Source organism: Olea europaea, chromosome 7, assembly GCF_002742605.1.
Source record: "Olea europaea var. sylvestris chromosome 7, O_europaea_v1, whole genome shotgun sequence".
NCBI lineage: Eukaryota > Viridiplantae > Streptophyta > Magnoliopsida > Lamiales > Oleaceae > Olea > Olea europaea.
Window position 1 is genome coordinate 449,092 of NC_036243.1, and position 27,044 is coordinate 476,135.

General features: G+C 34.5%; 1 protein-coding gene across 2 annotated transcripts; it reads right to left on the reverse strand.

Moving 5' to 3' along the window:
• On the reverse strand, positions 1-25,819 carry LOC111396596 (transcription initiation factor TFIID subunit 2). 2 transcript variants are annotated; one of them, XM_023023007.1, is made up of 25 exons: positions 25,609-25,819; positions 24,369-24,699; positions 22,380-22,525; positions 22,229-22,295; positions 20,378-20,577; positions 20,091-20,244; positions 18,680-18,764; positions 18,500-18,591; positions 17,744-17,869; positions 17,612-17,665; positions 15,614-15,682; positions 14,230-14,327; positions 13,784-14,131; positions 13,551-13,638; positions 11,961-12,086; positions 11,796-11,852; positions 11,158-11,237; positions 11,026-11,068; positions 5,398-5,484; positions 4,733-4,822; positions 2,987-3,045; positions 2,819-2,909; positions 2,579-2,741; positions 2,173-2,356; positions 1-1,514 (listed from the first exon to the last, which is right to left on the reverse strand). In XM_023023007.1, exons 1-25 carry the CDS (start codon positions 25,731-25,733, stop codon positions 107-109), a joined length of 4,371 nt encoding a protein of 1,456 aa, XP_022878775.1. In that variant the 5' UTR covers positions 25,734-25,819; the 3' UTR covers positions 1-106. The 2 variants fall into 2 exon arrangements, with proteins under 2 accessions (XP_022878775.1, XP_022878776.1); XM_023023008.1 differs by lacking the exon at positions 25,609-25,819 and having other exon boundaries at positions 22,380-22,541.
• Positions 25,820-27,044: the final 1,225 nt, after the last annotated feature.

Consider the following 27,044-nt stretch of genomic DNA (forward strand, 5'->3'; position numbering starts at 1 on the left):
TACGACAAAAGAAATATAACGGCTCAGTTTCTGAATTAAGAATTCGTATGGTAATTTCCATACAATAGCTAAAGCTGCTGCTCTAAACCAAACTTTAGAACAATTGTCATGGTTTTCCAAGCATTCTATTCTTAAATTTGATTTTAATTTTATGACCCGTACTAGGTTGGCGTGCACCTGCACTGTCTTCCGTTGTGTTTACATATGCTGAGGCACTGGCTTCACTTGGTTTCGTTTTAGTTGCAGGATCTTCCGCCATTTCTGTTCTACTTCTGCTGGAGTTTTTATTGTTACCCAATTTCAATGGAGATGGCTGCTTAGCTTCCCCATTGAAGGGTGCTCCTCCACCCTCATTAATTCGCAATCCAACTGAATCCACAGTTTTTGTCTCACCGTAGAGGATTTTAGCCATTTCTTTCTCTTTCCGCTTCTTTTCCTTCTTCAGTCGCTTTCGTTCAAGGTGCTCTGGATCACCATCATTGTCATTCCTCTTTCGCTTCTCCTTCTTCTTCTTCTTCTTCTTCTCGTTTTTTATCTTATCCTTTTCTCTACTAGAGGAATGAATGATGTTGGTAGCCAGTGGAGGTAAATTAGTATTTCCATGGCTCGGCATTTCCAAATCATTTTTCATGGTGCTACTAGGCAAGTGATCATCAGGTAGAAGCGGCAAAGAAACTTTACTTGAATCTGCAGTGCATTGTAGTTCAGTGGCCAGTTTCGCACTGCCAATGCTAGCAGTTACTCTAGATCCAACATCATGGCTAGAATTGACATCATCAAGGTTCTGATTGCTTGTGCTAATATTCTCGATGAAATTTCTTTGGGGTGCATCAACAGAAACTGAGCTGCTCGCTCCATGATCAGCATCAGCGCCCCCATCTTGAGATCGTATCTGTCTACCATTATCAGGTTCCTCTGCCCGACTGGATGCTGCAGAATGCTTGACCCTAATCTTAAGCTTTGGCTTCTTTGGTTCACGACTTCTGTAAACAGTATTATCTGCCTCTTTCGGAACTTCAGCAATGACTGCAGAATCATGCCCCGGGTCAATACCGGATTCCCTTTGTGGATGAATGTCAAATGAAGTGTCAGCTTCTCTTGAAGCCTCGGGAACAATTGAGTTATCACATACGATGTCAGTGACTTGCTTCATGTCATTACTTTCAGATAAAGTGGGCACTTTGCTAATCGTGATCGGACCATCTTCACCATGGTGCAACACTGGAATATGAGAGAGAGAATCTGCTGTCCTGTAAGCATCCATTGTTGCTGAACCAGTAGGTGTGGTACAGGTAGCTCCGATAGTCTGATCATGATTTTGAGGATAAGTATTTACTTCCTTGGAAACTTCTGGAACCAAAATATCACCTGGAAGTTCAAAAGTATCTGAACATGGCTCTGGAGGATTAGATTGCTTAACAAGAGCAGCGAAAATGTTTTTAAGTTCACTGCAAGTTTTTGCATGCCCCATCCTCAGTGTTTCATCTCTTGGAACCCCATACAGGGTTGGAGCCCTATATACAAGAGAAATATTTAGACAAGTTCCCAAAATTCCGGAGACTGGAACCAGATAATCAAACCATATAACTCCATCATATGCTACGCCATTAATGATAAAACAGATAAGCAAATAGGACTTCAAATCAGAACGCGTGAGATAAAATAAAAAATAAAAAAAGCACATATATTGATTGATAAACCTGTTAAGCTCATTAGAATTTCATCATATAAAATTCCCATATATGATATATCTATCAGAAAATGCTTAAAACAGCCAAGGACGAATCTATTTTTCTTGTTTCCCGTCCTCAACATAGAATAAAAGCATTCTCACTGTCAGCATTTAAGATACAAGGATAATACCTTCTTTTTCAAATCCTCCCTCCAGCTAAATTACTTTCTAGTATTAATTTTTCGAAGTTAATGTATAAAAGAATATACCTTGATTTTAGTTTCCATTATCAAGTTACACAAAAATAACCAGTCATGATTGAGACTGGAACTCATGATTCTTGTTAGCAGAAAGCTATGTATTTGTGTATAACATAAATCCTACCAGAAAGATGTTCAATAAATATTGTCATTTAATTAAGTGTATAATGAATTCCGTGTCTAACAATCAGGTGCATGCAATAATAAGTCGAGTTATTAAGAGAATGCAAGCATGGACACCTTCCAGCAAGAACTTGCAAAATGCAGAAAATGTAGTGACGAAGAATAACGTTGTTAAAGGCCAGGGGGCTCTCAAGCAAGCGAAGCATGGCCACGAGTGTGTCACTATTTACATCATTGCCAGGATCAGATGGATTTTGCATCTGACATAAGCGCAAGGCATGGACACCTAATTTAACTTGCCCTGTAATCAAGATAAGAAATTTCTTCAAGTTGTATACTTAGGCCTGATAAGGTAAACAAGATCTACCAACCATAACAAAAGAACATCATTAGCGAAAATTAGATCCATGAATGCGATTTTTTAGAAATCATAAATATGTGAGAGAACTGGGAGGACAGTAGACAAGAGGGGGAGGACAAAAAAAGAATGGCAATATGGAACTTGAGTTCATGAAGTATAAACCTCTCAGAGACATCTCGTCATTTAGGTATCTGATGAATAGTACTAGTACTGCATCCATTCCTCTGCATTGATACTCAAGGTCAAGGAGTGCTCTGCATGCTTCAATTCGAATTTTCCACATATTCGATCCCCGAAATGGTTTAATAAGTTCAACAACATGATCCTGCAAGCATAGGCAGGTTCTTCATCAGAAATGGTAGGTTCTTAAGAATGGACACTGTCTAATAGGAGAAAACTTACAAGAGGTATGAATTCTGACAGCTTGAGTGCAATTTGAGTCAATGACTGGATACAGCTATTTGTTAAAATCCCATTGTGGCTTGGCATCAACCTATTTGTCATTTGAAAAACAATGAGTACATTATAAACTGAAGTATGTTATTTTATCCAATATTCGATAAGTGATACCTGTCAAATTGCAAAAGCCGGTCAAGTCTCTTGAGAAGGGGTGATAAGTATACAATACTCTGCCACAGAAACAACAAGTACCACAATATAAGCTGTGAAAAAGAAAATAATTACAATATATGCAGCACACAAGGTTCATGGCTAAAGTGTAGTTTGATTGCTTCATCTCAACGAAGCAATTATAGTATCTGAAATAAAAATCCTTCATAGATGCACAATAAAACATCAGGGTTGTTTAAGAGTTCAAGTTCAAATGTAACAAGCTCCCATCAATGAGTGAATTTTCAAATTCAACAGAGCTAGTTTGAAAATTTCCAATGGATGAACAAAAATCCTGAGAAAGGTTTTCATTTGTCTATCAATACAAACAATCCCATCTAAATTATATAAACTACATTATGGAATTTAGACCAGATAAACAAAAAAATTGGGTTAAGCTGTATGAATGAAGAGCATACAGCGGCAAATCAAATACAGAGGTCTGGTTATCTATATTTACACCCCAAGTTGAGAGGGACTAAGGGAGTATTACATATATTAAGGGTATGCAGAACTTTCTGTGGGTCTCCAACCTATAAATGCACCATGAGTGCCGGTAAAGAATATACTTCTGCTCTGTACCACTCTTTCCTTTCTTCTTTACCTTACTTTCTGAACTTCAAACTAATTTCCGGTTTCCTCCACTATATGACACCTTTCAAATTGAATGAAACCAAGTAACTAAAGTGGCAACATATGGACCGGTATCCAAAAATAATCAGAAACTGATATCTCAGTCTGAAAGTATATATTTATCCCTATCCCCCATGTGCAAGCAAAACAAAAGGAAAATTGGAAAAGGCTCCAATAATAGAACTGATAAGATTCCCCCTACTGCTGAAGTGGCAGTGATGAATCTATGCTACAGAGGGATGTCCAGTTGATGCTGCTGGTTCTACAGGTCAATTTCTGGGTCTACTGGAGATGCTGCTTTGGATTGGCTATTGTTCTTCTCTACGACAAGAACCAATTATAGGTTATTCACTAGGACAGAAATTGATACGTAATTGGATTGCAGGGTTGTGAATACAGAGCAGCTGATTAATGTAATTAGTAGAACAGGATCTGTAAGATGAATGCTAGGAGACGATTGGAATTGTAATGGCAACAAACAGATGAATGATCTTTATTATTTACTGGAATGAAAGATATGAAAAGTATACAAATCACAGGCTATTTGAGAGGCCTGATCTCTCCACTGTTTTCTTAACATCTCACTGCATGAATGAAAATCCCAGCTCCTCCTTATCATATTTATAGACAATCTACTAGCTTTCTATTACCCTTTTACCCTTTGGCTACATGAAACACTCTAGAAAGTTGATGACTTTGCTGCAACCTGATTGGATATTTATCAAGAACCTAGAGGGGGATTTAAGGATCCAGAAAAGTGAAAAAAGCCTCAAGATAATGCATTACGTCTTACCACTAAAAAATAACCACCTGGACCTTCAACCTAGTAGAGCCAACGCAAATAAAACATAGCCAATTCCATCATTGTTTCCCCATTAACTTTTCTTTTTCCTGCTCTTTTTATATCTTCCTCTCCTTGAAGATGATTAATCATTGATTCATCATCAAAGAAATTTGGGGAAAATGAAAAAGAAAAAGAAAAAAGAACACAAGGAAATGGAAAATGGGGAAAGAAGAAACATCAATGAGAAAAAATAAAAATAGAAACAACATTGAAGCAAACAAGGTATATACCTGTTGTCCAAATTCAAGTTCACCAACAGACTGGACCAATGCAGCAAGCCAGTAGACATCAGAATATGGATTGCCATTGTTGTCATTGTACTACAAGCAAATCAAAATCATAAAAACAAAATGTGATGATATAATTAATATACAGGAATCAGAAAACGTGATACAAAAGAAATCAAAGAACATCAAGGCACTGGAATCAGAGTGAATAAATTCAACATTAGTTGAGCAGGATGTCTTAGGACTCCTCAAGAGTCAAGAGTATATGTTACTAGGTCTGTTGTTCACGACCAAATAGTGGTCCAATAAGAATCATACTATTGGTGCATCATCTCTATGGTTTCGTTCAATTTCCTGTTTAGTTTACCCCACAAGTCATTCCCATACCATACAAAAAATTGAACATTACCATACCAAAAAAGAGAATTTGGATTAAAATTTTCCAACTTATTTTTCAGTAATGAGATCTGCCTCTGTAACAAAATAAATTGCTATACTAAAAGAACGTAGTATAATTGATCCCTGCATGGATCCACTCGACATACAACCCAACAATATACTATGCCACTTGCACACCTGATATCCTTGCCTATCATGTTACGCCGGCTTAACATTCCACAAAAATGTCCATGAAACTTGTCACAGGCAATAAAATAATGAAAAGATACCTTCAGGAGTTGCAAAATAAACTCTACAGCTTCTCTGGGGCTTTTCTTGTCCGCGGCCCTGACCATAGCGATGGCATGTGGAATTGCCTATAATGAAAGCATAAAAAGAAAATTCAGCAAACAAAAGATGTCATATAGATGTTATTAATTCTCGTAAATACTTCATGCAGAAAGGGATTCGAAAATGGGTATAATAGATTGACAGTGTCTCTTACATTTTTTTTTCCTTTTTTTTTTTCATTAGAAACAGTAATTAATCATTACTTAAGATACAAATTCAACCAGAGGGGCAAAGATCTCTCTTTGAAATAAAGATAAACTAAGTTGGAAAGTAAAATCAAGAATGCATAACCACATTCTATCGACCAGGAACAACTAAAGATAAAGGAAAATCCTTAAACGCCTCGGTCATAGAAGCCAATAAAGAAGCCAAATCATAAATCACCAATCAATTGTTCTTTCGGGCCCAAATTATCTTTAAAAATAGCAAAACAAAAGCTTTCTACATAACACCATCTAACCTTCATGAGTAAAAAAATTCATAGATTTTAAAATAAACAGCTGGCTGCACCTTTAAGGAGAAACCTATTCAAAACCAGCTTCTATTAACTTGCATCACAAAAATGTAGCAACATCATGTTGCAAGAATATATTATTGACAATTCGCTTTCCTCCAAGACATCACACAACAAGAAGGATAAAGAATTAATAAAAACATAATAAAATGTCGAGGGCAATTCAGAAAAGGACGAAGCCAAGAGGGGATGACCCCAGTAAACATCTTCCTAAAGAAAGGTCAAATATTTCAAGGTTACAATATCCACTAGAACAACCAAACCAAGATGTCAAATTCAGAACAAAACACTAGTCAACAATGATTCCTACTTCCAAATAAGACATGATCAGGACATCTTAACATTAAATATTCCTTTAGTGGTATAAAAATGAGCCTCTGGAGTTTGAACAAGGAGAAAATGTGATCGGCAAATTGTAAGTAATGTTTTGCATATTATAATGGATATGTAAGTAACGAGAATATATGCCACGAAACAGAGATTCCACTAATTGGAGATGAGTTAAAGGAACGGAAACCAAGTTGATTGGGGAATGTATGATGTAGCAAGTAGAAAAGATTAAGAGAGATATTGGCCAAAATTAACATGGCATTATGTGCTAGCAAAGGGTTTGATTAAATTAGTTGTTTCAATATATATAGCAGGAAACTTGACATGACAGAAAAAAGAAATCATGTGGCCAACCCCAACTCAACCAAGGATAAGGCTTAGTTTGTCATTGCATTTCTGATGAAAATCTTTATGGGCAACCATCTAATGTTGCTTCTCCACTCATTACTCGCTGATTTTATCATTGCAAAATACGTTGCAGATCAAAGCCAACATTTGTATTATTTAAACAACGGGGGATAAGAAGGGCAACGCAAGAGGAGGAGAAAAATTCTCTCTCCTAAGAACAACCTCACCGTTTACAACAGTCATATATATGACTATTTTTTTTTATTTTTTTTTGCTGGGAATGATAACACCAGTCAAATATATTTTGATTGGAAAATGACCATTAGTAGGGGTCATGTATGTAAATAAAGAGAGAAAGAAGATCGTAAAAGATTTACAAGTTCATTTCAAATTTGAGCAATCACCCTTTTATACAGACAAAACGATAGAGAAAGAGATAGACCAGCATTGCAATTAATCAACTCTGCCTTAGGTAAAGAATTTATGCATATTTCCATTAGGAAAAGTGATGTAGCACGGAAGTATTAAATACACAATTCATAAAGAATACCACAAAATATTCGTTCGTTCTTTAAGAAGACAGAATATTCGATTTGATCAACAAATCATTAATTTGAGACCCAATATTAATATGGATTGAAAACTAGAGAAAATCTCAACAATATTGTTTTATCTCAATTCAAAAAGAACTTTTTTTTTCCATTAAGACTACAACCCATATATTTTTTATAGGTAATCAAATATTTTATTACACGGAAATCAGAAAGTGTATTATCAATTTAAATCAGAAAGAAACAACATGAAATTTGACAGTCCGTCTATATACCTAGTAGCCGTAGCATTAAACAAATTATACAATGTCAAATAAAACAATTATCTAATCTGTTCTGTTGTTCATGTTTGATCATCAAAACAGCGCCTATTTCTTTCTCTCCACACACCAAACGATGCAACCCAAAATAAGGTCCCATACAAACTTGCTTTTATTACTGCGAAACATTCTCCTTCATGCCTTCAACACATCTTTCATACGCCCATGTCAACACCCAATCCATGTGTTGAGAGACCATAATATCGTTCCACAGCAAACGAGTAGCATCGTGATGAAGGAACAAGTGGTCAATCATCTCCCCATCCCTCCTACACATATAACACCACTCTGGAACATGAAACCCTTTGTTCGGAGATTATCCATTATTAACATATGTCCACTGACAACCGTCCATAGTAAAAATACCCCCCTTTGAGGGAATTTACATTTCATACCATCTTTCAAGGGAATGAGCTCTCCAAAGATCCCATTAAGAATCTAAAATAAGTGCCGACTGAAAAGATACCATCCGTGTCAACCTCCACTTACTACAATCCCATTTTCCTATCCTGATGTGCACCTCATACAAAGATGCCAAAAGCAACGCATAATCATCTACTTCTCAATCCTACAAACCTCGCCCGAAAACAATGTTCCAATTGAGACTTCCGTTATATGTATCTAAGACCTCACTCACCTTAGTAGATGGCACCAAAGCAATACAATACAAAGTGGGAAACCCCACCCTAAGCGGTTGCTCTCCATGCCAACAATAATCCCAAAAACTAATAGTATTACCATTACCCACCGCAAGAGTCAATCTATCTATCCAAAAAATCGTTCCAACCTCGCCAGATATACCATCACACACTCACCCAGTAAGAATCACAGGCCTCGAACAAGCACATCCTCCCTCCATAACACCATATTCTGCCCCTATAATTTCTCTCCAAAACTCTCCCTCTCCACTCCAAATCGATACAACCACTTATCCAACAAGGCCTTATTAAACAATATAAGGCTCCTCAATTTGAGACCCCTTAATGGGAGAACAAACTGCACCCTAGTTAACTAAATGTAATTTCCTCTCCTCCCTAGAGAAACTCCTTTTGAATCCTCTCTAATCTTTTCACCACTACTGAACGAATAGGAAACAACGACAAAAAAATAAGTAGGAAGATTCGACAAGATAAACTTAATAAAGAGTAAGATTGCCTCCCTTTGAGAGGTACATGTGCTTCCACCCCACTAGCCTTCTCTCCACCCTTTCCACAATATTGTTCCAAATATGAATGCTTTTGAACTATGCTCTTAAAGGAAGCCCAAGATATGACATAGGCAACTACGCAGCTCTGTAGTCCAATATAGAAACTCCTTCACATTCTCAAACTCTCCCATTGTGATAGCCTCAGATTTTTCAAGATTTATCTTCAATCCGAATACAACCTCAAAGCACAAAAGTAAACGACGCAAATTTCTGAATTACTCAACATCTGCATCATAAAAGATCAACATATTATCTGCAAATAAAAAATGAGACACATACACCTAATCAATCATAAAGCCCCTTAACAAGGTCTCCATCACAACCTTCTCAATCATCCTACTAAAAGCCTCCATCACAATAACAAATAGCAATAGAGACAAAGCATCCCCTTACCTCAATCCTCTACTGCTCCGAAAATACATCCCATATTTATAACGACTAAATAACCTAATTAACAACTGATCCTGATAAATGACTAACTGTAATTAATGACTAATCCTAATTAACAACTAACATCTAATAATAACAAAAATTCAAAGTTTTAACATGAATTGAATTTCAAATTTATTTAATAAAGAAAATATTAACTAAAAAACTAATTAAAAACTCAATTTTCATCGTTCTCCTCCAATTCACAAAGATTCGTCATCGAATCTTGAAATATGTATTTCATCCAATTCCTCATAATTATACTAATTAACTCGGTAAATTAGCAAGGGATCAACATAATTCTTCAAACGAAGGTCAAACTATAGCTAGCATCTCAAGATCCATGGACTCTTAAGTGGCACTTAAAATCAACTTCAATTTCATTAGATCACCTATCAGAGACATTGACATCAAGTGCTTTATAGAAAATAGGTAAAAGTTCATAATTGTCAATAACAAAAATCCATACATTTTTCAATTTCTTCATCGAATATTCGGGATCCATTGTAACTGTCATTACCCAAATTCATAAATTTTTCAATTCCTTCGTCAAAAATTGGATAACCTTCGTAACTAGAATCCAAAGATTCTTCAACTTTTGAGTGATTGAAAGGAGTAAAAAGTGTTTCATTCCCAAACAAAACTATTACCATTGGATTTCAAGAACACTAACTCGTCTATATCAAGAACAAGGTTCCTCGCTCTGATACCAACTGGTATGGGGAGACAGAAGCGAAAAATACGTTGACAAATAGAAAGAACGATCCAAAAGCACATTGATGTAGGATAGAAGCTATAAATTTGTAATTCACATAAAATACAGTAAACTTTTTGTTGATTCTTTGCAAGAATACTAAATATTCGACTTGATCAACAAATCATTGATTCGTGCCTCAATACTAATTTGGATTGCAAAACGGAAAAAATTTCAACAATTAATATTTTATTTCAATTAAAAATATATTTTTACCATTAAGACTACAACCCATATTTATAAAAACTAAAAAATCTAATTAACAAATTATACTGATAAATGATTAATCCTAATTAACAACTAATATCTAGATAATAAAAAAAATTAAAAATTCTAATCGAAATTGAAATAAAGAAATCAGCTATTGTTAAATTTCCTTTTTTTTCCTATGAAGATATGAAGAATAGGTTATGATGAGAACTCAGAGCACCATCAAACAGTTGAGACATAAGAATCCCTCTTAACCCATCTACGTTACCCTCCTATAGATGCAAGAGTATTCAAAACATCATAAACGAACAAGTTTTTGTTTCATAAACTTTGATTAAATAAATAAATAAAATTCAAACTTCCCAACCAATCAAACTTCAATTTTAACTACACATTTCATGGGACGTATAACTTTTATCAATTTTTCAACCACAATTTTTAGCTTTTATGAAAAGCTTTTATCACACAAGCCCCAAATAAATAGGAGGTTGAATTGTGTTGCAACCATCCTTGTTGAACTTTGTCAAGAAAGTATCTTTCTGAAGTATTTCGTTCTCATGAACAAATTGATTTAAACTCGACTCAACAGACAATAAGAGGCATGGCAATATCAAAGCTGTGTACAGCGGAGCAAACAATAACAACCTAATAATGATCTCTATTCTCTAAGCATCTCCATGGACTTGACATGAAAAGGTGAGAGAATAACCAGGAGGAGGGAGAGACTATCGAGTTAGAAACAAAAGAAGTATGTCCTTTTCCAAGCTTGGTGCTTTCAAAAAAATGTGGAGGGGTGAATCTTGTTGGGAGAAGCCTAGAGAATTTCAAAAAGTAAAGAAAAAACCAGCTACAAAGTGCTGATGGAACTTGGATGCAAAAATCACATCCTACCTCACTGCATTACCTCAAGTACAAAGTACTCCTGGAAATTGCGGAAGTCATTTGGCCTAGAAATGAAGAGAATAGAAATTAACATAATAATAATTAGTTCCAAAAAATTATTCCAAATTTAACCAGTATAATATTCAAAACTTGCCTGGGAAGTCCAATATTTGGATCAAATCTCTGACTTTTATAATATTTGATCAGGTGGAGTAAGCCACCCCAGTCAGTATCCTGATTAGACGAGCATAAAAACATCATTTACATGCATATCAATAAGTAGCATTCATACATAATCAAACTGTAATAAGGTATCATCAACAAGCTTAGAAGATCAATCGTTATTACAACAGTGTGAAATAAATGAGAGGAAGAATCTTATCCAGGGATCATGAAAGAGATAAAATTGGATAGAGATGTAGCCTATATAACTTTCTAATAAAACAGAGGGTACATGTTGATCACCCATAATATAAACTTACAAACAGAACACGTGTCAAAACTGAGATTAAAGCCTACTTGTCTAAACAACCAAAACAAGGAAAAAGGAGACAAAATAAACTCAGGATGCACAGGCACGCAAAATATATACCACGAAGTTTATAAAAGCGAATTGGCAATACATTCCGTGAAAATGAAAGTCAAGTTCACCTTAAACAATGAAAATAGCAATTTTATTTGCCATAACAGTAATCACAAATAAAAAAGAAAAAAAAAATCTATAATAGCATATACAATACACATTCATCTATTTGTCATAACATAAAAAATAAAATATTCCATAGGGTATACCTCAGATGCTGTATTAGCTAACGCATAGGCAGCCTCGATTCGGACTCTCCAGAAAGCCTGAACAACACAAGTTGAAATGGATTCAACTCACTGAACATAGATAAAAGAAAATAAAATTGCACCTTCAAAAGAGGAATATACTAAATAAATGGAAAGAGAAAGAACCTTGGAATCCATGAGAAAGTTATTCAGAGCGCTCACAACAGAAAATGAAAGTTGTGGTAATGCCTCTAATGCTGCAATAGCTTGAGCCTGAGCAATAACATCCTTGTCCTTCTCCAATTCATTTATCTGGAAAGAAAGAATGTCATAAACCCGTTAAGATGATTAGCATTTCAGAATTAATAACATAATGAACCTGCCTAGGTTTCAAAACATTATCATAGCAAGTGATTTATAAAAGAGCTTCTTTTCATTTGGTTAATCATGAATGTCTTCGAACTTCCATTTTCTTCAGGCAAGGTGTGTGAATTAGTAGTTTCAGTTTTAAATAGATGAGAAAACTAAAATTTAATAATCCACATACAGCAGTGAGAGAGAGGAAAGCAGTTCTTTTTCCTTCAATATAGAAGCTCACAAACTTCAAAATACAACAAAAATTTTGTCCTCGTCTCTCACAAAATAACAGTTTCGCATAAGATATATCAAGTCCTATTCATGTTTAGGTATATAAGACATAAACATCGGGCATGCCTAAATATTTGTACTGTATAAGAGTTACCAGAACTTGAGAGGGAAAAAAACCCAATTAAATGTCTATCTCCAGCCATCAGACTACCTTCAGTGGATTCACCCCCTTAATCCTCTCTCAGAGAAAAGAACAAAACAAAAGAGAGAACATGAATTTTCACTTCCAATTTCTCCAGTGAATCTTATTGTTCTTTACAATCAATTTTTCTTCAGTAGTTGATTATGCAGTCTTCAGAATTGAGTTAAAAATTTCAAAGCAATTTCCATATGTTACCATTTGAATGTGTTCACTACATTGATATATCAGCTGCAGATAATAAACTACAAAAAAGAATATTACATCTGTCAAGGAGAGAGAGAGAATAACTCATCATTAATTTCGAAGCTTATCATCAATGGAGCAGAAGCATGAGAAATATACAAGGACAGGAAGGAAAAAGTCCAGGCAATAAGATCGACGACTAGAATGCTTATTTTTAATACATAATTGAACTAGACAAAGTAGAAAGAAACGAAAAGGCAAAGCATTTAACAACATAGAGAAGAAGAGATGGAGAAGAAGATAACCCTCGATATCTGCAGAACAGAGGACTAGGTAAAAAAGGAAGAGAGATTTGAGTTGCAATCGTCAATAATAAGCCTGTCATTACATGGATAGGCACTAGAGGTTTCACACATGTTACTTCAACTATCAATAATTATAATTCATACACGCAAGTGTATATAGTCTGCCTATTGAAGGAGCTGGCTAATGAAATAAATTAGCAGTTATAATAATAAATAAGGAGCCCTTTCGTTTCATTTTCTTCTACGAGAAATTAACTAAAAAATCAGGCATATTTTTTTCCAGAATACATTTTTTTTCTTAATGGTCATATGTCAATACATAAGTCATAGATCATCTATGTTAGGAATTGTATTTTTAGATTTACAGAAAAGCATAAATGTCGTGAAAGTTTTAGTTAGAAGTTTTTAGAAGTGAAATAAAAGTGTAAGTGAAATTTTCCCTTTCCCATGGTCCTTTTAACAAATAATCGTCAGGTAGTGATAAGAGTAAATACTCACCCACATCTGAACAGGTTGGTTAAAGTGAACTAAAGCAAGATACTCCATTTCTGGATCTGCCCGAAGCCACATCAGGGGAGAATCAGAACTGCAATGTTTTTATATCAACCCATGTAAGAATTAGGAAACCCCTCACAAAGTCCATATCCAATTCGAAGAGAGTATCTCACAGGTACAAACATCTATGTACTAAAAACACATGCATCTACACAACCTAAACTCGTAAAACATACTTTGGTCGCATATCGGTAGCAGGCACCACATCACCATTGTCATCAGAGCCATCAGGCTTGGAGCCTTTTTTGGGTTTCTGGAAGCGCTTAGCAGCAAGTTTTGAATGACACTGAATTTCCAGCAGCTGCGAAGGTTCACCAGACATTGGTAGAATTGGGTGATCATACATGCCATCAAACTCATGCACCCTTATGCTCATCATGCCTGGCCATCCAACATCACCTTCTCGGTTTTCATTATCAGGATTACCATTATTAACAATTGCATTAGAATCAGGTCTGGCTGTACATCCCCGCAGTACTGCTAACTCAACCATATTTTTCCTTTTGTTATAGGAGAACCCCATCCTTACAGGACCAAAAGTAAAGTATAAAAATCAAAGGGAAATCAGTAAGAAGAAGAACTGCCTAAAAGATAAAGAGCAACTTTTCAACAAGAACCATACCTCAGCACTGGACAACCACAGGATGCAACCCAGCGAGGAAAAAACTCTTTAAGAAATGGACGCTCAAGATTTCCAACCTTATTGGCAAAGTGCCGGAACTGCCATTTATACAAATATTTGATCAAATGAACGAAATATCGTATCAGAATCATATAGTAATCAACATATATTGTAAGATGATATATTCAATTAAAAAATTTCAATATCCGACACAGAAAGAAACATTGAGTCTGGATTAAAACCAAATCAACTGCCATTATGAACATTATGGGTTAACAAAAACAAGGGGAAACACCAGTAAATAAAATCATTTCCTCCCTAGCAACTTCTTACAACTTACGGCGACACATGTACTCAAAACGCAGGCTAAGAGAACTAGGAAATCATTGGTTAAAAAAGGAAAAACAGTAGCTGTCCTTCAAATAAAGCAACATGAGATGGTAGGATCCCCTCTATGATGTACATGGAGAAGGACATCTGAAAAATCTTATTCATGTAACACGTATTATCAAATATGTAAGTTGAGATGGATAGCAAAGGCTAGCCTTTCCATAATCAAAGTTCATAAAACAACTCCACTCCCCATAGAACAACTGCAGTATTATGTATTATCAGAAACATTATTTAGATAATGCAAGTAGAAAAATTAGTATTTAGAAGATTGATCCTTCCAACAAATAATACAACAGATGATCGAATATTAGTCAGCACATATCCAGTATTATCGGATTTTTATTTATTTAAAAGACAGGTAATAAAAGTAATACAAGGGGAGGACATGAGAAGGCGAATACAATGAATATTTCTTGTTGGCTTCGAGATGAACCAACATTCAGCTAATTCTAGAACTCAATTTGTCAACCAATTGGAAAATTTCCATAACTTCAATACATAATTAGATAAAGAATAATCTGGTAAAAGATCACAGTGACAAACTTCAGAATCTTTAAGATAGTAAGCAAACAATAGTTATCAAAAGAAACAGGAAACAGAAACAGATAAGGGACTGAAAGAAAACACAGCAATGCTTGCCAATCAAAGGTCTTCAGCATTGCACATCAAAATATTCTACTTCTGTTAAAAACCTTTTCAAGAGATATAGGACACCTGGTGTGATAACAGGCCAATGAGTTACCACCTCTCTTCTACCATTCAGATGAGCCCAAATAATGATCTATATATAGGAGGATGCATGTGTAAGAATTATCCAAGATATTGACAATCCTGGCCACAATATTTCAGCTAATGCAGTAAATTGTCCCAGTCTAATAACCATCACAAAATTTGCACCTTTTCCACAGTTAATCAGTTAATCCAAATTAATTTAGAGAGGAACCAACGATGTAGATACTGGGGGATCAGATATATATATACAAGAAATCACCTCCTTGGTGCTGAGAGTTCTAAAAGAATGAAAAGCATCTTGAGCCCGAATAACAATAGTTTGAAGAATCTGCAAGCGACGGAAAAATGTCTAACATCAATTACAATTAAAATGCATGAAAGTCAACATATTTTACGTATTTACATGTGCCCATCAATCTTGTCAATACTATGTATGAATAGCTTCACTTAAATCTGCAGACACGAAAAAAATATATGTGCATAATTACCAAACCTAAGAATATAAAGAATTATGCACTTCAGAGCATATAAGAGTCTTTGTATAAATCCACAAAGAAGCAATCAATTACTGTTTCCTTGACGGAAGTCGTGTTTCAAGATCATAATTACTTTTTTTTTTATGACCGTGAGTGTCCAGGCCAACTTACGCACATCTCGATTAATCCCACGAGACCCTGAAATTTACAATCAGATACTCACCTCAGTGGCCCTGAGAAGACTCGAGCTGGTGACCATTGGAGAACAAACCCAATGCCTCACCACTGAACTACCCCTCACGGTTGTTTCAAGATCATAATTACATCAAATAGATTATATATATTGACCAAGTATTATGCCAAAACCCAGCAATTATTTCATCAAAAAGAATGGAGGCAAGAGTGGAAAGACACGACTATCAAATCCATTCAACTATTCTGTAACTTATGTTTCACAAAAAGGGATCTAACCAATCAGTGAACTGGTACACAAAAGAACGTTAGAATTTGCAGGATAGTTATTAAAGCCGGACCAGTCTGGCCAGGAAACCAGTAACATTGGACCCTGATCTGGTCCAGGCAATATATTCAAACTCGTTAGCTGTTGAACCTGAAGTAAATTGGATAAACCGGTAGGTGTTTTATGAACCCAACGAATTGGTTCCGCCGGTTCTTTGAATCCTAAAAATCTCAAAAGTGGGGACTTGATCCTGGACCTCCAAGGAATCGTATAGAGGAAAAAGTCGTTAGGCTAGCCCCGTCACATTGTTTAATACGAGCAACTGCACTTATATAATTAAATTTCAGCTATCGAAAAAGATAAAATCATGTATTGACAAATATCATATCAAATTCTATTCGAACAACTTAAGAAATATTTTTATAAATTAATCCATGGACCACAACTTGACAGATTATAAAAATTAATTATATTTGTGATAAACAATAAGCCCATTTAAAACTTCTATTTTATTTCCACTAAAAGAAGTTTGACTAATAAATTTTAAAATTAAGTTGTAAATAAAGAAAGATCTATTGCTCCAACCAGTGACCCACAGATCGAGGACCAGTGATCCAGTAGCTTAGCTGGGTCAATATTTGGTCTGGCTGATAACTACGATTTTGAGTTTTTGGTTGCAATCACTATATAGAAAATTTCAGCATCATATCAGGACCATGCTTTCAGTCAAACCTTTTATTTCTATTTAGAAGTCAAATGACACTAATGACAGAGCACAAGGGAAGTATCAAAAGCAGCTAACAATATACAAACGAAAAGCATGGAACAACCTAGGACAAAAATGCTCACAGAGGTGCAATATCTATAATCCCAATTCCTAAAGAAAGATCTCCTAGTTCCCAATACCAAACACTTTAGTCAATTGCACGTCTCATTTCACTCTATAGACACATTTTGAAAGAGAGAATAGTCAGATCTCTTCCAGAAGTTGAAACCAATCTCCAAAAGTAAAAATGAAAATGCTCCCCTTAGCTCAATTGAGCCTCAAAGGAGAGAAAAGCCATCTTAATTTCCATCATTTTGCTATTCATTCCCAATAACAACAAACATTTGAGCACTGGAATGGAAAATTGTAAATTGATGAAGAATTGTATGAAGTAATAACAGTAATTAAAATCTCCAATAAGAATTGGGTAACAAGGGAAAAAATATGAGAAAGCATGCACAACTCAGGCCCAAAAGCTGGAAGCATAATCATTAGCTAGTATAATTTCTCTACAGCATAAAAGCATGATAATAACGCGAGTTTTCCTGTTCTTACTTTACGAAATGACTCAGGACCCATCTGCTTTTCCAACATTTGAAGGATGGCCACCTATTACATAAAACACTTTTTTTAAGTTAACTGAGTAGGGAATCTAAGCAAATTTAACAAAGTAAAACATCAACTTACAGATTTCCATGATCTCACTTTCCCGTAAAAACCTATACACTGGGTTCCATACAAATCCTTAGAGGCAGCAGCAGAGCTCAAGACAGTTGCACCACTATCATCCGCTTGGCAAACTGTGACATTAGCCTGTTAAAGCCAAAAAGAAGAGGTCACAACCGAATCTTAACACATGGAATCCATTTACACCAGTATTTCTTTTATATTATTTTTAATCAGCTAAGCTTAGTGATTAATCTCATGTATTACTTGATTAATAGCCATCATTTTCTGACGTGTGCACATTTGCGTGTGAACAGATGTATCAGACACAACACCTACATTTGCTGAAATCAATAAGCCAAATATCCAAGTGCATGTTTGGAATAGCTTAAGTTATAATTTAAGCCGGCCAAGACATACTTTTAATCCACACACTACAGCTTTAAAAAACTACCACGACTCCCGAACATGTTATAAATACTGATGTCAAGAAACTACCAATGAAACAAAGTCAAAGATAAATTTAAAAACACAGATCAACAAAGTATCATTCTACTTTGCTTTCTAAGTACTACTATCCAAACATGTTTGCAAGTGAATATATCGATAAAGGAAAGCATTTGGACAAAATATATGTCACCATCACTTCCAAGATGACTAAATTCCCATTTTCCTAAAACGATAATATAGAAAGTGTAGTAGCATCAAGTATATTCAAGTTATGACTAAGATGAACAAAGATAACATGATAAATGAGGTGTTGAAGGAAAAGCAAACCTTATACCGCCTATAGTGTGCTTCATTGTTCCCTAGATACTTCCTAATGAACGTATCAGTCAGAAACCCAGCAAGTCCATCCAAGAGCCATTCTAACAAGAAGCATCAAAGTAACTATATCAGAATGTAACTTTTGTATTCTTACCAGTACAAAGTGCAAGCATATATTTAACGCCTTACCATCATTTGAAGCTTCAGGAGTGATATATACTCCAAACCACTGTCTTGCAAGGGCATAAGAAAGTCTAATCCTCGTTTCTATAGTCTGTTCAATAAATCTAAGTCCATCAACAAGAACAGAGATAACAGAAGAAAGCATGATATAAGAAGCGGGCTATTGTTTAATTGGCATCCTAGAATCAGAACGCCTTTATAAAAGGAAGACAAATTCTGCAAGCAATGTGTTATTATTTTCTCATTCCACAAGGGGAATACAAAAGCCAGAAAATTTAAAGCCCATCCTTGTCAGACAAAAAATCAACCCAAGGATCACAATAAATGAGACCAAAAAGGAGGAAGAGAAACAGGGTATTCCTATTCCTCTCCAGCAAATCACCCAAACCAAACAGTGAGGAGCTAAATCCTAAGTCATCCTTCCCAATTTCAGATGTGGTGTATTAGCAAACAAATATGTTAATTCAAAAACTTGATTTTTATTCAATCATCTTAACAAAAATATGAACTTTAATAAGACCCCGTTTGGTAGGGATTTTTTATCCCAAAAAATTGATTTTTTTTACCGTTATTTTACTATTCAAGCCGTAATTTTTTTGATTTCTTCTCTCACATGTGGACTCCACTTTTCTTCTAACGGTCAAAAAATCAATTCTCAAAATCCCTACCAAACGGGCCCTAAATAAACAGAGTAAGAAGGTAGAATATATCTGTACAATATCTTATCTGCAGAACAGAAGAGAGGGTCTTCTACATAAACGAATTCTGAAAACTCCTACAATATATCAATTTTGGTTTTATCATAATCATTCTGAGGAGGATGGACATCATGCTTAGATAGATAGACTTCTGAACCTCACAATACATTCTCCGTCACAGTGAATGGCTCCGTGTGGTTCCATAGTACCAGAAGGGTTAGCCAAGAGAGTAATCTATTCCTTGAACCATTTATCCTTCTCATTAAGAGCCTATTTGGGAGTGATTTTTTGTCCCAAAAAATTGATTTTTTGACAGTTATTTCACTATTCTAACCGTCATATTTGACTTTTTCTCTTACAGGTGGACCCCACTTTTCTCCTAAAGATCAAAAAATCAATTCTCAAAATCACTCCCAAACAGGCTCTAAATGTTTATTGGATGAGAAAGAAAAGCTCGAGTGCTGTTAGTGAAGGTTTAGTATGTCTTCAGAAATGGTATCGATACAAAAATTAGCCATCTTTTGTTTGCAACTGGTCTTCAACTTTTTATTCTAATACTTTTATAGTTATTAAAGCCAATGAGCACAATCAATATGTAAACCAGCTTATTACGACCTATTGACAACTTGTTATTTCAAACTTCCACTCTTATTTATCCTTTCAAATATTAAACCTACAGATGTTACGACTAATGAAATTAATCCCTGTCATCAACATACCTGATCGATAAGCTTCTCGTCAAACAGCATTTGAGAACTAAAGATACTTAAAGATGCTCCCAAACTCAACGAGGACACTGCCATTTCAGGAGCTATAAACACTTGTGAGTACGACCCAAATGGAAATTTCGCACCAAGGTAAGACTCGTAGTGGCTGTTGGAAAGAACAATATTAATCTTGGCGTGAAAAGTCAAGTCAAATTATGAATGCAATAATAACTTATTTGGAAAACCATTTTTACTTGAGGTCCATAAACAAAAAAACAAGGGCCAATATTAAGAAATACCTGAATGCATTGTAGAAAAATCCAACTGAATTACGTAGCTTTGACAAGTTTGCTGGTAAACAAATGTGTGATAGGAGACCACTATGTTGATCAGGAAGAATTTCAAATGGAGCAACTGCCAGAGATATCCATTGAGCAGCCACAGGAACATTTAATCTATATACATATGTCTTCCGCGGAGGATCATCCTTGGTCAAAATCTGCTAAAGGAAAAACTTGTCGGTCGCAGTTTGAAGGAATAAAAAAAATTAAAAAAAAAAGAGAGAGAGAGATAAATATTGAAAATATATGGCATTAAAGGCATCAAACATTATCATCAAATAAGTCTTGATTCCAAACAAAATTCACATCAGCTGCAAGAATTCTTGTTCATCATTAAGTTCGGTTAATTGCTAAATCAAGACCATGTACTTCTTAAGCAACTATATCCTTTGCAACTACCACAATACAAGTTAGTTTTGGTCTACCTCTCTCCCAGCATGTTCTATACAAATCAAAACATGTCTCAACCACCTAAATCATCCTTCCATTAATTTATCCTAGTCAACACCACCCTCTTATCCATTTTATTATAAGCACACGTCCATCTTAGCCTCTTCCATTTCACTATATCAGCTTATGGATCCTATCCTTCAACAGCCATATGCTCAATATAATAAGCATCGCAAGTCTAATCAATATTCAATACAACAGGCTTTTAATTTTTTAGGGGACCTTTGAATCTCACAAACTGACAAAATTCATATCAGATTTTATCCAAAATGCTCTAATAAGATGTGTAATACAGTATTAAGTTTATAATTAATTAATCATTTATCTAGTGCATGCATACATCATTAGATGTGCATGTTTTTTTTCAGAACATAAGAAAAATGGAAGAAGAGAGTGAGATGTCATCTCCCAAACAAGAGAAGAAACAACCCAAAAACAATTAAAAATAATAATAATTAAAGAGAACAAATAAAATTAGAAAAAAGAAAGAAAAATGACTCACCTGATTCCTTCAAGTTGCTACTATAATAAAATTTAAAATAAGAAGTTGCCACTGCTGCCGAGCCACTGGCGTTTCCAAGTAGCTGTCGCCTTCACCAGCCAGTGCAGAGCTTTTCGTTTAATAGCGTCTCGCTTTAGGTGTTAAATTCTTATTTTTAACTAGTTTTATTAAGTACCTAGCAGATATTTGACTTTTCAAAGGTGATTCACAAAAATACTATGTAGGCTTTTAATAATAAGTTGCCCCAGCAGAAGATACAGATAAAAGGGAAGTACACTCCTAGTGGAGACTGAGGCGAGGCTTTGAGGCTTACGCCTCAATCAGTAGAGGCACAAGTTTCAATAATTCCTTGAAAATTCTCACCTAGAGGCCTTTCTTAAGGGTTTTATTAAACATTAAACCATGGTCTACAGATTCTTTGATTCCTCATTCCTTGTTAATAATCAAACCTAGATATTTATCAATCATTTTAGGGTATAACATGATACTCTGTATTAATTTCATTATCATCTTTATTCCACCTTTTATTAAAGTGAATTTGTATTTATCCTCTTATGCCCTAAAGCCTTTAGATTCTAAAGTTCTATCCTATGACTTATAAACTAAAACTACATGATCAGTGAACAACATGCACCAAAGAACCTCACTTTGAACAAATCAACGTTAATCATCAACAATATAAATGTTAATAATAAAATCAAAAATATTTTACATGCACCGAGTGGATGTAATTCTGTTGTCACATTGCCAAAAAGAAAAAAAGAGCAGTTTCCATCAATATTTAGTTCATCGATCTTAATTATTTGCATTTCCCCATTTCCCTTGTGCATAGCACAAAATTCATAACCTTATCTCACCTGATGAAGTAAGGTTCCAGAGCTAACTGCCACGAGGTTACTGGCCACTGTAAATTCCAAATCATAGCTGAAGAAAATGTAAAGTAGCTATCACTATATAATTAAAAATCATACGAATGCTAACAAAGTGACAACATAACCTTGCACATACCAGCAGTGCTGCAAACTGTCGTCCATGCAAGGGAACCAGCACCGTGCACGCCTTAATTGGTTATCAGTATGTAACACATTATCATCAAAATGAATGCCCGTTTCTGCTTTCTCCACCCAATAGTCAATGCGAACTTTTTTCACATTCTGCACCCAACACAACCTACATGAGAAGTCATAGAAGAGTAAACCTCATCATACACACATCTTAAAAGAAATGTGACAATATAGTTTAGCATGCAACAAGATACATTAGTTTAACCGATTCAGCTAATATACTAGTTAGATGCACATTTATCTTTCCATGACTTTATGTTAAACTCAATGTTTCTATGAAATTTAAAATACTAAGACAGGTAGTTCTAACCCATATTACTTTCTTCAAACTGGTCTACACACAATTTATTTGATGATACACTTCTTCTAAACATTCAGATGACGCTTGGTCCCCTGAGATGTATTTCGTTATGATTTTTAAGTACCTGTTGAATATAAATTATCGGAAAATTTCATCTAACACCTAACACATACAAATCTCATCTCAATAACTTGGCAAAAATACCAGGACAGTCCTTTAGTAGGACATACTCTAAAATAATAATTTGCTATGCCAGCTTAGCATTTCCAAATAGAAAAACACCATGACTAATATGCCAAGAAGTCATACGACCATCTAAGTATTGTTTTTCACCCTTGTTTATGTGCTTTCAAGCATTTCAGAAACATAAGAACACAATACAGTTCACTTTAATTACACCATCAAATATATAATGACAGAGGAATTAGAACAAATGTGCTTTTCCTTTCGATACTTATTGATAAACAAAGAGCTTATAACAAGAGATGACGAAATTCTTCTCTCTTATTAGGTAGATCATAATGATAAACCAGTAAATAGCTAAGCAAATAAAATGAAATAAAGATTCAAAGAACAAGGGAATATATGACAAACAAGAGAATGAGGTTCAACATGAGTTAATGAGATAACAAAAATATAATCCCATTTTCACCCACTTCAGAATGACCAACAATCATTCCAAAACTAGCCAAACACCCATCTCTTGACCTTAATGTGATGAAATGTGTGATTGGAAGATACATATAAATTTACAAGAAAAGTTCTACAAAACAGTTATTAGAATAGCCACGCTTGATAATACTGAGTATTGGGTTGTTGTAGAATAAAATGTCCATAAATGAAATTATGAATGTTACAAAGGCATGATAAGTTAAATGTGCATGTACTAGAATGAATAAACTAAGAAAGGAAATATACACCAACAAGAGTATCACGAACCAGGAAAAAATTAAGGAAATGACACCTTGGTTGGTAAAATATCATGTGCAGAGCTAAACAAGCTCACACTCATACAAGCAAGTCAATGTTGGTACACGCAAATCAAAAAAGGAGAGAGAAATCAGAATACACAAGCTGAAGCGGTTGCAAACAACTTAATTGCATTGGATCTTCCACTAGATTTCAAATGAAGAGTCAATAAAAATTCATGTAGCAGACCTCAAATTTATTCAGAATAATGTTTAATTTTTTATTGCCAATGTAGTTAAAAAATAACGATGCTATGTTGTGCACATAACATCTCTCATACAGCAGTCTTTCTACGGAAGAGTCCCAATTATCTTTGTTCATATCTTGCCTTAACTTTCATTCTTTGTCACACCTATATGCATCTAATAATAGTACTTGTACCATGTCTGTTATGGAAAAGCTGGTAAAAATGGCATGCAAACATCAGCATAAATTCATGGGCAGAAAACAAACGAACTTAACAATCTTTGCTTGTATGAATCAACTCACACACAGTCACACACCACTAAAGATAGTGACTAACGTTAACAAGCCGGGTATGAAGTGTATATAAAAGATGTCATGTCCCATAAATAAGATTACATGTTACCGAAACAAAATATGTCCAGAGTTGAGAATATTAAATATTAACCCAAGCAACAGAATGAGGAACTGGTCATAAACCTGCTCAGCATCAGCAGATGAGTCGATACCAGTGTTCATATGCACATGTCCTTGTTCATGCTCCATTTTGGTAGACTTGCTGCACATTATTAGCAAATTCGGAAGCAATTCAATCTCAAGAGATGACAAATACACCGAACCAGCTGCATCAGCTGCTGAGGTGGCCGACGAAACCACACACCATCTATCCTTTGGGTCTAATTGCTGATAATGAGGGAAGACTTCGAACTCTGCTGGCTCCCCGTCTACTGTAACCGTCTCAATAGCCAAATTATCTGCATGCAAACCTACAATGCCATTGTCTGGTACGACTATCAGAAGCTCTGTGTACCTAAAGTAGAGAATAATAACAGCCTGTTATGTACTTGCCTTATTTTTCTGAATTCTGACAATTCAAACTTATTATCACCGAAATTAACATTGTTATTTTAAAAGAATTTGAAGATTGTGATGAAAATAAATATTAGAGGGTTTTTAATGTGACCTCAAAATTGCATACTGATGCATTAATATAACGCAATTTGACACTATAGGCTGGCACACAACCGAGAAACTGAAGAAAAAATATGTTAAAATTTTAAATTTCCTACATTCAAATTAGAATAATCAATTTTTTTCAACAAACATAGCCTTGAATTCAGAAGAATTGTTATATGGTGTCATAAACAATTTGACAATACTAATATTTAAACTATATTTAATATTTAAACTATAAAAAATAAATATTTAAATAAAAAGAAAAATCCTAAAGAATCTGGCTCTGTGATAGGGTACAGCATAATGAAACTTAAGAATTTATTCACAGTAGCAAAAGGCACGACAAAATGGTAAATCTTACAGTAATTCTCAAGTTATTCAATTCAATTAAAAAAAGTAGACAAAGTAAGTTCCATTGGCAACACAAACATGGTAAAATTTAATTGAGCTATTATCCCAAAGAATAATTATAAATGCAGCGCAGCACATTAAAATAACTCTAAAGATTTGGTTTTTGTCAAAAAATAACCAAAAAAAGGTGAACTTTACGGTAAATCTATAGTTATTCCATCAATCAAAACGAGTACACAGAGTAAATTCAGTATTTAGCAACACAAATCACGTAGAATTCAACTGAGCTATAATAAAAATGAATAATAGAAATTTTACAAAAAAAAAAAATTACTGCACCGTTGAAATAATAGCTCAATTCCTACTCATCTATAGAAATTAAAAAGAATACAAAAGATTAAAATGAACAAACCCGTAGATTCGACGATGGTACATGTCGATAGAGAGACAAAGCTTCTGATGCTTAACCACTGCTTCAGAATTACTATTATCTCCTCCTTTCTGCTCTTCATTTTTTGTCTTTTTAGCCTTCGCCATTTCAGCTTATGGAAAAAAAATTACCACGAACGAATTTACATAAACGCTACTGTCGCGAGCTTCCTCCAAGGCTCAGTGTGAAATGAGGCGATTTATAGACAAACCAGAGAGGTGTATTTGGGGATCGATTGGGTAAGGCTGCGCCCTAGGCTAGTTCATGTGATCCTACTCGTACACGTGTCGAATGAAGTCGAGTGCATTGATGGTGTTACTGTTCCCCGTTTGAGGCCCCATTATTTGAAATTGTAACGTATAGAATAGTGTTTTTTAGGAAAATACGTATTTGAAAAAAAATTAAAAAATTTTAATTTACATATAATATTATTTTATTAAAAATGTGTTGTTAAAGGTAAGAGAGAGAAAATTTTAATTTAATTTGATAGGATTTAATGAGAGCCAAACGGGGGCTTAATTTGCACCATTTTGCAATATTAAGATGCTATAACTTCTACCTATTGTATCATAATTAAATCTTGGTTCTCAAAAAAAAAAAAAAAATTTAATTTGCACAAATAAGATGTCATAAATTTTATTTATTGTATCGTAATTAAATTTATAATTCTCAACCTTCGCTCGTTGTAATTGATTAAAAACAAATAAGAATGTAAATTCAATTTAATAAGTTAATGTAGAGAACTAGACCGAATGTCGACCGAATATGACATTGTTGGTTGTGGTCATTAAAAATCTCATTCCATTAATTTACTCATTACATATGGAAGAGAGAAATTGATAAACGTCTTCGATTATTAAATTTATCAAAAAAATAATTTAGTTTGTTGATTTTAAACATTTTGGCATAGTTTATTTTTCTTGTTCTTGACTTCACTCAATAGGAGTTGCTATTTAAATTCACCATTGTTATACGTATATCACTTAAAAAAATTATATTATACTTTTAACCTTATATAAATTTATTTAAATAGACATACGTAAAATTAAATGAAAATATATCCCTCTAAAGCCATTCACAAATATATTGATTTTCATTAGATTTTTATGAACTTTTTTCTATTCTTTTAGAATTAGCTAAAACATTGATATTCATAAACTTGTATAAAACATGACCGCTCGAAAAGTCTTCTGCATGGCACTCTGCATTTCAGGATCGGGAGGACAAGGAAACGAGCATATTAAAATACCACAATCACAGATTTGAATAAACTTTATTATTATTATTTTTTTTTTTTTTTTTTTTTAAAGGGAAAGTAGGGCAGAAGAAAAAGAAGAGTTATAAGAACCAATTTGCAGAAGCATCAATTACCACAAATGATTAATTCCATGCTCATTGGCAAGGACCTTCACAAGTTC